Source organism: Gymnoscopelus microlampas, assembly GCF_963454915.1.
Source record: "Gymnoscopelus microlampas genome assembly, chromosome: 14".
In the NCBI taxonomy this organism is placed as follows: Eukaryota; Metazoa; Chordata; class Actinopteri; order Myctophiformes; family Myctophidae; genus Gymnoscopelus; species Gymnoscopelus microlampas.
Window position 1 is genome coordinate 16,989,996 of NC_139951.1, and position 12,428 is coordinate 17,002,423.

General features: G+C 44.5%; 1 protein-coding gene across 5 annotated transcripts in view; it reads right to left on the reverse strand.

Moving 5' to 3' along the window:
* Positions 1 to 12,428, reverse strand: part of jmjd1cb (jumonji domain containing 1Cb) — a 191,773-nt gene that overhangs the window by 102,882 nt on the left and 76,463 nt on the right. For all 5 annotated transcript variants that reach the window (XM_084079463.1, XM_084079465.1, XM_084079466.1 and 2 more), the window contains exon 2: positions 9,782 to 9,994. In XM_084079463.1, coding sequence (XP_083935589.1) covers positions 9,782 to 9,994 — 213 coding nt within the window. The remainder of the gene's footprint in view (positions 1 to 9,781; positions 9,995 to 12,428) is intronic.

The following is a 12,428-nucleotide window of genomic DNA, read 5'->3' on the forward strand; positions in this document are numbered from 1 at the left end:
TTTTCGCTGCATGACACGGCCGTGCGACGGGACTATAAATCCAGCATAAATGAGGTGACTACATGACCCATGTCTAACAAAAACAAACTCTTCAGTATTACCCGCAATGCTTCAAAGATTATTAGCCTTCCCACACCCACAGTTTCTGATATGAATGATAAAGCCACCACGCGTTTAGCACTCTTAGTAAGTGCAATCTATGCCATCTGGACGAAGATACAGAACTTTGAGACGGGAAAAGGTTTGTTTAACCCATTTAGACCTGAGACTGAGTCTACAAATGTCTTGTCTGACCCCCGAAATAACATGTATTTGGCAGCGGACCCCCCATCTCAAAATATTTTGTTCCAGGGACCCCTTTTATATTCAAAAGATTTGCACACATGTTCAAAAATAGCAGATCTATAAGCTCGTATAGTGCCATGAGCTTGTATATCTGCTATTTTTGAAAAGCCAATGTGTAAAATAATGCTTTTTAGCTCAAATCTAAAAATGACAGCGATGCGTTCTCGGTCTTAATGGGTTTAAAGCCTGATTCATACTTAGTTGCACAGTGGCCATAAATAGCAGATCTACAAGCTCACAGCGCATCACAGTTGTGACGCACTGTGAGCTTGTAGATCGGCTATTTACTGAGCATGACACCGACACGCAACAGAGTATAACTGAGGCTTTAGTAGCAGTTTTGTCCACTCAGTCATTGCTGCAAACTGCTACAGTATGTTGGTTTGTGTATATATTGGTTTGTGTATTAGGGTGCAAACCTCATACGTCCAAAACGGTTACTTTTCAGGATTCAAATGCAAAAATAGCAAAAGTAGCAGATCTACAAGCTCAAAACGCTTGCAGATCTGTTACTTTTGATGCTTGATGTGTGACGCTAGTATGATGAAGCAGTGCATTCATTTATGAAAATAGATAGATAGAGATAAGCGGTTTCTGCCCGACAGCAACACAGTGGTGGAAAAAGTATTCAAATGTTTTACTTAAGTAAAAGTATCAATACTGCAATGTAGAAGTACTCTGTTACAAGTAAAAGTCCGGAATTCAACATTTACTTGAGTAAAAGTACAAAAGTATTGGCATCAAAATGTACTTAAAGTACCAAAAGTAAAAGTACTAAATATTTGAAAATAGCCGATCTACAAGCTCACAACGCGTCGCGATGCGACGCGTTGTGAGCTTGTAGATCTGCTATTTTCAAATAGCCTATGTATAAAATAGGTTTAAAGGGTTAATGTATGTTTTATAATATCATAATTTATATCTGAAAAGTAACTAGTAACTAAAGTTTTCAAGTAAAAGTACAATATTTGCCTCTGAAGTGTAGTGGAGTAGAAGTAAAAGTATTGGAAATTGGAAATACTCAAGTAAAGTACAAATACCTTAAAAATGTACTTAAGTACAGTACTTAAGTAAATGTACTTAGTTACATTCCACCACTGCAGCAACAATATAACGATATATTGTTATGCGTTTTTCTGTTGAACAGACTGTGACATAGAATATATCCCTATGGGACAATAAAGACTGATTATGACTCCTGCCTAATAAAGACAGATCATTTGGTATCGCTTTATGTACAATATTACTTCAGGGTATGTGGGCTCGTTGGTGCAGTCAGATATACTCTCTACTTGTGCTGAGATCAGATAATACTAGCTGATGATATTTTCATAACAATAACCAACCATTTCATTACAGACTCAATTGTGTCTGAGCAGTGCAATTTTTGCATACTTCAGAGCCTCTGTGTGTACTTGCCCGTGCATGCACCTCGCCTCACCTGCGGGCTTGTGCGTGTGTGTGTGTGTGTGTGTGTGTGTGTGTGTGTGTGTGCGCGCATGAGTGAGTGAGTGAGTGAGTGGGTGTGTGTGTGTGTGTGTGATGAGATAGGCCGTTTTCATTAGCTAACAGAGCTGCAGCTGTCCGGTAGGGGAGATAAATGACACTGCAGACTTACATCACCTGATAGCTGTCAATACAATCAACACACACACACACACACACACACACCCTGAAATACAGAAAGCAGCAGCCTTGTCTTGTATACAGTAGGCCTACATACATACTGTGTATAGAGTCAAAAAGGTTACTGTCTGCCACTGCAATGCAGAGACCTTGTCTTGTGTGTGTCTGTTTGTACGTGTAATGTGTTCATGTGTGCACGTGCACATGTGTGGCAGGAGAACTAAGGATGAGAAAAGGAGGGAAAAGAAGATCACCTTAAGTGTGTGTGTGTGTGTGTGTGTGTGTGTGTGTGTGTGTGTACGCGCGTACTGCGTGTGTGTGTGTGTGTGTGTGTACGTGCACACTGTGTGTATGCATGCGTGTGTACGTTAGTGCGTGCGTGCCGCGTGCGTGTACGCACATGCCAGGGCAGTAAAAGACTGTGCTGTGTTTATCTCAATGACAGCTGACGCTGCCTTGGGAAGAGGGGGATGGAGGAGAGAGAGAGAGAGAAAAAGAGGGGAGAGAATGAGAGAATTAGGGAAAGGTAGAGCGAGAGAGACAGGGAGATGTACAACATTGCAGCAGACGTGAACAGATTGAAGCTGGTCAACAGCAGACCACTGCACAACAATTTGCTTAACACATACACACATGTACAGTAGCAACTAGGAGTGCAACAACTAATCCATTATAAAAAGATAATCAATCATTTAATCAAATAATCAATAAACAATCCATCCCTATTTTGGGCATGTCATTACAGGCATTTTTTTAAAATGTGTATATGTCTATTTTTTTTATAAATGAAAATAGCAGACCTACAAGCTCACTTTGCGAGCTTAATTGAAAAAGCGATCAATAGAATGATCGCTAATCAAATAGTCCATAGCAGCAGCCCTAGTAACAACCCACCCAGTTGCAATACCTATCTCTTTCTACCTTCTTTCCCTCTCTCTAGCCCTCATTTCACCTTCCTTTCTTCTTTCTTCCCTCCTCCATTCACTTCCTTCCTTCCTTGACTTCTTCCCCTACTAGCCTCTCATCTCCCCCTCTCTCTCTCTCTCTCTCTCTCTCTCTCTCAGGCAGATTAATCAAGCCTTTGTTCTTGGTGGAGTTCATTTCACATGCAGCGCCAGGCCCAACACAGCGCTCAGCGTACAATCATCATCACGGCCAACATGACAAGCCTGCTCAAAACATTACCCAGCGTGCCGTGTGCGTGTGTGTTCATAAACCTACTCATTAAAGACACTTATTATAGGTTTGAAGACACACACACACACACACACACACACACACACACACACACACACACACACACACACACACAATGAAGAAATAGAGTGTGGTTCCTTTGCATGCGTGCATGAAGTGTTTAGGAATATAATGTGTGAGGGGGATATTGTCTTTGGATGAATATGCAATAAGATTCACCACGCACGCGCACGCACGCACGCACACAGACACACGCACACACAATGTTACACTTATGCACATTTCAGTAGAGGGGACATGCGATAAACAGATGAAGAGAGGAGAAAATCAGTTCCTGGTGAGTCAGATGAAAAAACAACGCCCCCTGCACGCAGACACAGTGACACACACACACACACACACACACACACACACACACACACACACACACACACACACACACACACACACACACACACACACACACACACACACACACACACACACACACACACACACACACACACACACACACACACACACACACACACACACATTTTTGTATTACCATACTTATAGAGCAATTTAATAAATACCATTTTTAGGATAAGGATAATTCCTTTTAACAGGTCGTCCATGAAAGTCCTTGCGGTCTTGTTTCCAATGAGAACCTGTGAGCAATTAGGGGTTAAGAGTCTTGCTCAGGGACAAATTTCATTTCATCGACACATATGCTGGCTTGGCCTGGAATCGAACCTGGGGCAACCAGGGCCTCTGGCTCCTTAGGTGGGCTCACTAACCACTCAGCTTAGAGTTTCTTTTGATAATTGTAACCCTAATCCTAAAGCCGAAAACAGCCGATCTACAATCTGGTGATGCGTTGTGCTCTTTTAGATATGCTATTTTTGGTGCATGACACCGGTGCGCATCTGCGTATACTTCAGGCATAACTCCAACCCCACCCCCTTAATCTAACCTCTATATGGTTAATTATAACCATAACTCCAACCTCAATCTGTTCCTAATTGTAAACCTAATCTTTTTTTTACCATAAGACAACCATTTCTCTTGTGAGGGCGAGGATTGAGGAATACTGTCAAATTCTACCATTCTTTTGGCCCTCACAAGCATAGTAATCCAAGTACGTACACACACACACACACACACACACACACACACACACACACACAAACACAGTGACAAAGGGGAATCCAGGTGGCTGCACAGCTGTAAAACTCTATAGACCCCATAAACAGCAAAACACTGCGTGCGTGCACATGTGTGTGTGTGTGTGTGTGTGTGTGTGTGTGTGTGTGTGTGTGTGTGTGTGTGTGGGGGGGGGGGGGGGGGGGACTTGGAGTCAGAAATGAAAACAGGCCATAGAGTTCACCACAAAAAAACAACAGCAGGGATTAATAATGAATTTAAATGTGTGTGTGTGTGTGTGTGTGTGTGTGTGTGTGTGTGTGTGTGTGTGTGTGTGTGTGTGTGTGTGTGTGTGTGTGTGTGTGTGTGTGTGTGTGTGTGTGTGTGTGTGTGTGTGTGTGTGTGTGTGTGTGTGTGTATATGTGTGCGTGTGTGTGAGAGAGAGAGTGAGTGTGTGAGTGCACGTGTGTGTATTGTGTATGTTGGCATGTGTGTGTGGGTTGTTGGCAGGGGTCACTGGGGTTTAGTTATGTAACCATCTAATAACTATATGAGCAACCTGCTGCGTCCAACTGTCATGTGACTGACTGACCGCCTATATGACTGTTTTAGTGTGTGTGTGTGTGTGTGTGTGTGTGTGTGTGTGTGTGTGTGTGTGTGTGTGTGTGTGTGTGTGTGTGTGTGTGTGTGTGTGAGTGTGCGTGCGCGTGCTCTACATTTAAAATCTCGTTTCCACGTGTAGGCAGGTGTTGCAGAGTAAAGACTTTGGGTTATCAAAGTAATAATATATCTATCATGTTGTCTTTAGCATCAATGTTAAGATAAGCTGTTTGAATTGGACCTTTATTGACTAGCCCTCCAATAAGGCTGCTTAATGACAAGTGACAAATAACTCACCATACATATCTGCTGGTTCATCTTACAATTGTACAGATGTAATTGACTATCATGACCTGATTGGTTATCTGTTGAAGAGCTGTCTGATGTCAACAGGTGCCATGCATTACGTGATCATGTCCATGTGTATGATGAGGAAGGTGTGTCTCTGTACAGAGCCAAAGTGCAGGAAGTATATTGGAAATCTTGAAATTCATCTCATGAGAAAAACGTTTTTTTTTACGGCAAGCTTCCAAGTAATTTTTCCGGAATGTACTGGCAGAATAAAAATGTCCCTGTAGTGAAAACGCTAGAAATCAAAGTGCTGGGATAGCGTGATGACTTTGACTGAAGAGAAAAATAGAGCGAGAGAGTGTTCTAACGTCATCGTGGTCGGGCCAAGCAAGCTATTTAATTTGTTTAAATCAAATTAAGGTAGAGTTGTACCGTGAGGGATAATCCATACATAGTTTTTACATTACATTACATAACATACATGTCACTTAAGTCTGATGAGGAGCGTGCAGCTCAAAACGTCACATCTTTTCAAATGGAGTTCGGCAGTGTGCAATCCGTTCAATATTTCCGGCACAATGGATTAATGAACCTGAACGGAGCGAATGGCATCGCGCACAACGCGTAAAACAATTCATCGTCTTCTTTGAATAGACTATCATGTTATATAAACAAACACAATTGACACAAGGAATTGACACTCTCACTTCTACTGATTGTATGAACATTTGAATCACAGACATTCGTTGAGAATTACGAGAGACGGAGCCTCTGAAAGTTGTGCCGTTGTGCGCCCGGCCCGACTCTCGATATCTCCAGTGCAGGCGCGCTATACCAAACGAATTTGGCATAGTGGGTGGTTTTAGAATCCGCTATGCGCTTTCCCAAACGTGTGTGGGCAAGATAGCAATTTCAGGGATAATGCAACAACAACACGCCCACACCTCCAGGCGCAAATAACGGAATCGGCATAATGTATAGCGGGTAGTGCGGCCGTAAGATACCGTTTAGGGACAGTGCCAGCTGCCTTGTGCGTAATTCACGGGGTAGCGAAGGGGTAAGGCACCGGCCAAGATAGGGCCCGAAGTTTCCACCGAACAGAGACGATATCGAAGATTACTACCTATGTACTGTATAATCCCACCGATACCACAGGCAATCAAGGCAATAACTAGTTGTGGTGCTAGCCTTGTGTGAATTCAATAAAACGTGAAACGTGACGTGAAACGTGTGCCTTTCTAGACAAAAACCGAATGGCAAGTATCATCCTTAGCATGGTGGTCTAGGGGAGTGACAATAACGGCACCCGGATCTAGCAAACCAGTTGACCGCTGGTGTGAACAGGTTTACTGTAACAACAACACACTAGCTACAATGTAGCAGAGTGGGACCTGGTGGATGGTGTTACTGTAATCTACCTGGGTGTGTGTGTGTGTGTGTGTGTGTGTGTGTGTGTGTGGGTGTGTGCGTGAGTGTGAGTGTGTGTGGCAGACTGTCGTGGTGATGGCAGCTGAGGATAGGGTGAGGACTGGAGGTGTGAAGTGAGGGATGGGGTGACGAGAAAGAAACAAAGAGAGAGAAGGAGAGAGAGAAGGAGTAAAGGATTAAACGGGTGGGGAAACCACATGGCGACAGGCATTGAAACAATAAGAACAAAAACAGACAGTGTAGGTCTCACGTCACTGTGTGTGTGTGTGTGTGTGTGTGTGTGTGTGTGTGTGTGTGTGTGTGTGTGTGTGTGTGTGTGTGTGTGTGTGTGTGTGTGTGTGAAAAAGAGCGAAAAAAGCCTTTGAACTCTTATCTCCCGTGCATGTGCCAGATGGTGCTGTGTGCTGTGTGTCGTTACATAATCAAAACACTGAAGCACATTTCCTCAGCAACACGCGTGCACGGGCGCGCGTGCACACACACACACACGCTCCAACCCACACAAATCAAATGCCAACAGTGTCAAACATCAACTAGAATATGCCAAAAAATTCCAAATTCTCCCCCTGTGAGACAAAGGCATAATACAGCACACCACACAAATGTAACCCAAAGGTATGCGTGCGTGTGCCAGCGCTGCCGTGTGCACGTATGCCTTCATGTGTGTTTGCGTGTGCGCATGTGTGTGTGTGTGTGTGCACGCACGCGTGTGTGCGATGAAACCTCATAGCGAAACAAACACTGGAGATAAGGGGCAGAGAGAGAGACATAGCGAGACGTAAGTCTCAGATGGTCAGCAGCAAATTGATATTAGTCTGAATAATAAATGACCACAGATCAGATCAGATCTGGCCAGGGTAACTCACACCAGCCGAGCAGCCACACGTGGCGCTGGTACATGCGACAGTATTACTCTAACAGACACGTTGACAGATGAGCATCCATCAACGGGACCTCCATGGTCCTGTATCCTGAACTCATCTACTGGTCCCTGTTAACCCATTGAGACCTGAAGCCGATTCTACATGTCTCCTAAAACTCAACAGTTTCTGAAAAACCTATGTTTCTATATCAGTGGTGCTCAATCTTTTTCATGTCAAGGACCCCCAAAATGATATGTATTTGGCCGCGGACCCCTATTAAAATGTTTTGTTCCAGGGACCCCCAGAAGCAAAGATTTGAGTTAAAAATGTTTGCTTTAAAAATATATATATTCAGAAGATTTGCACACATTTTCACGATGTTTCAAAAATAGCAGATATACAAGCTCATAGCGCGGCACTCGGTGCCGCGCTATGAGCTTGTAGATCTGCTATTTTTGAATAGCCCAAAGTGTAAAATAATGCTTTTTTAGCTCAAATCTAAAAATGACAAAGTTCCAGGTCTTAATGGGTTAACCACTTGAACTTGAACTACCGGTGACTTTTCCGTTTTCACTCGTGTTGTGAGCTTGTCGCTCTGCTATTTCCTGTGAAAGCTTTCCCAAAATACGGATGGCTGGGGTTTTAGTCAGCTTAACCCATTGATACCTGGAACGCATCTGTGTCACTTTAGATGTCTTTGGCTATTCAAAAATAGCAGATCTACAAGCTCATAGCGCGGCACCGAGTGCCGCGCTATGAGCTTGTAGATCTGCTATTTTTGAAAAATCGTGAAAATTATTTTTTTGTATTTTTTTCCGAAAAATTGTTAGGATTTTAATGTTTTTTAGATGTGGCCTCAGGTCTTAATGGGTTAACAACTTGAGCTCTGTCTGTTTCTAAATAGCATGTACACACCTGCATATGATGCTAATATTCTTAATAGCATGTACTACACCCTGCGTTCACGTACGCTATCTGTATGTATATATGTCTTTATTTGTTCTATTTTAAAGTGTTTTCTATCTCTTTTCATCTGCTCTTACTCTCCCTCTGTTCTCTCTTCTCACGGAATGCTGCTGTTGTGTGACAAATAAAACCAATTCCGATTCTGATTCTGTACTTCGTCATACAACGAATAGTGGAAATAGCGGACCTATACAAGCTCACGACACATCGCCAAATTTATATATATATATATGTTTAAGTGGTTCAAAACTAAATCATAGCATCTACAGAGGAACACTTATTTTCGATGAAAAATGACATTGACACATTTGTCTTTTGCACCTAGACGGTTTAATTCTGTAAACACTGAAGTCGGGAACGTTGTGAACATCCTTTTTATAACCGCCAACCATAGCCGTAACTATCAGAGAAACAGCTGTTCACTGGCTAGAGAGCTACTGTAGCTAGCTCACACAAAATGTCCCTAAAGGTTTCCTCTTGTAATTCATTATTAACATAATTATTTTTCCTAAATGTGCTAGTGGTGTACAGAGTTGACAAGATGCTGACACGGGTAAAACATTTCTCCCAGCAATAATAGACTGATGAATTTGCCCTGTAATGTCCTATTTGTAAGTCAGTATGGTCGGAGTGGTTTATTGTCAGAACTAGCCGAGCAACAAGGTCGTCTATCCCCTTCACAATAACCTAGACCCCCCCGGGGGAGAGGGATTGCTAAGTGGAGCGCCACACCTACCATCAGCTCCCAGGACTTACTGGGAATCTTAATTAACCAACGCTGTGCTAACTCATACGCTGACTCGGCGGTGCCCGCGGCTTCAAACCCAGATTCTTGTGGTTCCAAAGACAAAGTGCACTTCCGACTCAGCTACCCGGACATGAGAGAAACATTGCAGTAGCGCTGCTTAACCCATTAAGACCTGGAAGTGTGTCATTTTTAAATTTGAGCTAAGAAAGCATTTTACACTTTGGGCTATTCAAAAATAGCAGATATACAAGCTCATAGCGCGGCACCGAGTGCCGCGCTACGAGCTTGTAGATCTGCTATTTTTGAAAAATCGTGAAAATGTGTGCAAATCTTTGAATATAAATACTTTTAAAGTGAACATTTTTAACTCAAATCTTTGCTTCTGGGGGGTTCCTGGAACAAAATATTTTGATGGGGGTCCGCGGCCAAATACATATTATTTTAGGGGTCCTTGACATGAAAAAGATTGAGCACCACTGATATAGAAACATACGTTTTTCAGAATACTGAGATTTAGGAGAATCGGCTTCAGGTCTCAATGGGTTAATTAACGCTGGGTCACGCGGACAGATACATAGAGACAAAATCTTACCAGAGCTGGCCACTGTATGTGCTTGGCCTTGGTGCCCTGCAGAAGAGTTGCTCCGCCTCCCGCTCCTCCCCTCTCTCTCTCTCTCTCTCTGTCCGTTCCCTCCTTCTTCTTGGCCCAGACCAGCTGGTGCTCCAGGAGGAACAGCTGGAAGTCCTCGTAGACCTTCACCCACTCTCTCTTCTCCCACTCCTGGTCGTCGAACTCCACGTATACCTACATGGAGATAAACACGGGTCAGGCGGTCTGTAAACACGGCCGCGGCGTGCGCGAAAACCCGCGCACGCCAGCACACACACACAAGTTTATTATAAACAAAACCCAACATTAGAATGGAGGCAACTGTTGATAACGGCTGTGTTCTATTCAAAGTATAAACAAAACCGGAGCACTGACATTCTCCAATAACTCACTAAGACACTCTCCGTGTGTGTGTGTGTGCGTGCGTGCGTGCGTGCGTGCGTGCGTGCGTGCGTGCGTGTGTGTGTGCGTGCGTGCCTGTGTGCGTGCGTGCGTGTGTGAGTGTGCGTGTGTGTCTATGTGTGTGGTGAAAGTGAGTTATAGTCGAGCTAACTTTAATGCAGCACAACAACATAGGCTCCCCCACACACACACAGACCTAAAAGCATTCTCGCAGACAGACACTCACTCACAGTGACAGACTTGCACTAGTGAGTGCGAGTCCCCACCACCCCCCACACACACAAACACAAACAAACACACACACACACACAGAGAACAACGGTCAGATGCGTGCTAGCAGCAGCTGGGTTGCATTATGTGGCCCCGCACCTAAACAAACAAACAAACAGAAATATTCACTCCGAGACAACGAGTTTCATCATCACATTCTGCAGTCTCTCACTCCACCCCCCCTCCCCACACAGGCAGTTGTTCAGTCGCTGGTTTGTTTGTTTGTTTGTTGCATTTTAAGGACGTGACGGGGTGCGACTGCATGCCTGTGTGTCTGTTGTGTGCAGGTGTGTGTATGTGCATATATCTACACGCATGCTTCATGCGTGTCTCCAGCTCTTCACGTGAGTAGGAGATAAACAGTCCTAGCTATCAATGAACTGACAGCAACAGTCACATCCCTCCTTCTCTCTCTCTTTCTTTCTCTCATCAAGTGTTCTCATTCCTGCAGTGGCAGTGAAGACACGTGACTGACTGTCCTCGCTCTCTCTCTCTCTCTCTCTCTCTCTCTTCTCTCTCTCTCTCTCTCTCTCTCTCTCTCTCTCTCTCTCTCTCTCTCTCTCTCTCTCTCTCTCTCTCTCTCTCTCTCTCTCTCTCTCTCTCTCCTCTCTCTCTCTCTCTCTCTCTCTCTCTCTCTCTCTCTCTCTCTCTCTCTCTCTACCAATTATCTCCATCCTTCTCTTCTTTTGTTCTCATCTTTCTCGCTCTCTCCTGATTGTTCTCGCTCTCTGACCATCTCGCTCGCTCTACCTCTCCCCGTTACGCCTCCTCCCTCCCCCCCTCGCTCTCTGACGCCCCCCCCCCCCCCCCCCCCCCCCACCGTCACTCGCAATACGCCCGCACCCATCCCCCCTCTATGCCGTCCATAGGCGGAGAAAGGGAGAGAGAAAGAGAGAGAGAGAGGGAGTGCGGGATCAACGAGTGCATCTCTCCTCACTCAGCCTCTCTCTCTCTCTCTCTCTCTCTCTCTCTCTCCCTCCCATCACCTCCTCCTCCTCCTCTTCCCACCACGGCCCACAATGCACTGCTGCACTACACAGCTGAGAGACCACTCCGGGCCAGCAGCAACAACATCAAGGACGTATCTTCTTCACACTCGCCCAGTTCTATCACTTCATCGAGCGGCCCGTCCTTTCATACAGCTCCTTCTGTGGCTTGTTTGTTTGTTTGTTTGTCAACTGCTTCCTTGCTGTCGTTCACGCTCTCTCTCTCTCAGGTCTTCCCGCCGTCACAGAGGATGCGTCAAGCTTGTGGATCGGCTACTTTTGGTGTTCATCGTACAATGAAGTACATTAACGCATTGACTCTCGTTAATTAACGTGCCTACTTGATCATACTACAGCGTCACACAAAGGCATAGAGAGACGATATAGGGTTAGTGGTTAATTGGATCACATCCCTCTATATGAAGCCTGACTACAGGGTATAGAGATGATCAGAACAGTTACATATTGTCAGCATAATACTATCATCATCACCATTATCATGTAATGAGACATATTTACTAACATGCTGGAAGGTCACGCTTAGACAGTGTTGTCTTTCTCCCTCTCTCTCTCTCTCTCTGTCTGTCTGTCTCTCTCTCCGTCTCGGCCTGTCTCTCTCTCTCTCTCACTGTCCATGTGCACTTACAAATAGCAGATATACAAGCTCATAGCGCGGCACTCGGTGCCGCGCTATGAGCTTGTATATCTGCTATTTTTGAAAAATCTTGAAAATGTGTGCAAATCTTTGAATATATTTACAATACATTACATACATTTTTAACTCAAATCTTTGCTTCTGGGGGTCCCTGGCACAAAACATTTTCAAATGGGGGTCCGCGGCCAAATGTATATCAATTTAGGGGTCCTTGGCATGAAAAAGGTTGAAAACCACTGGTTTACAACATAGCTGGTGTGACTGTGTGTGACATGATGGTGGAGACACACACAGCTCTCGTGACAGTCAATAAGAT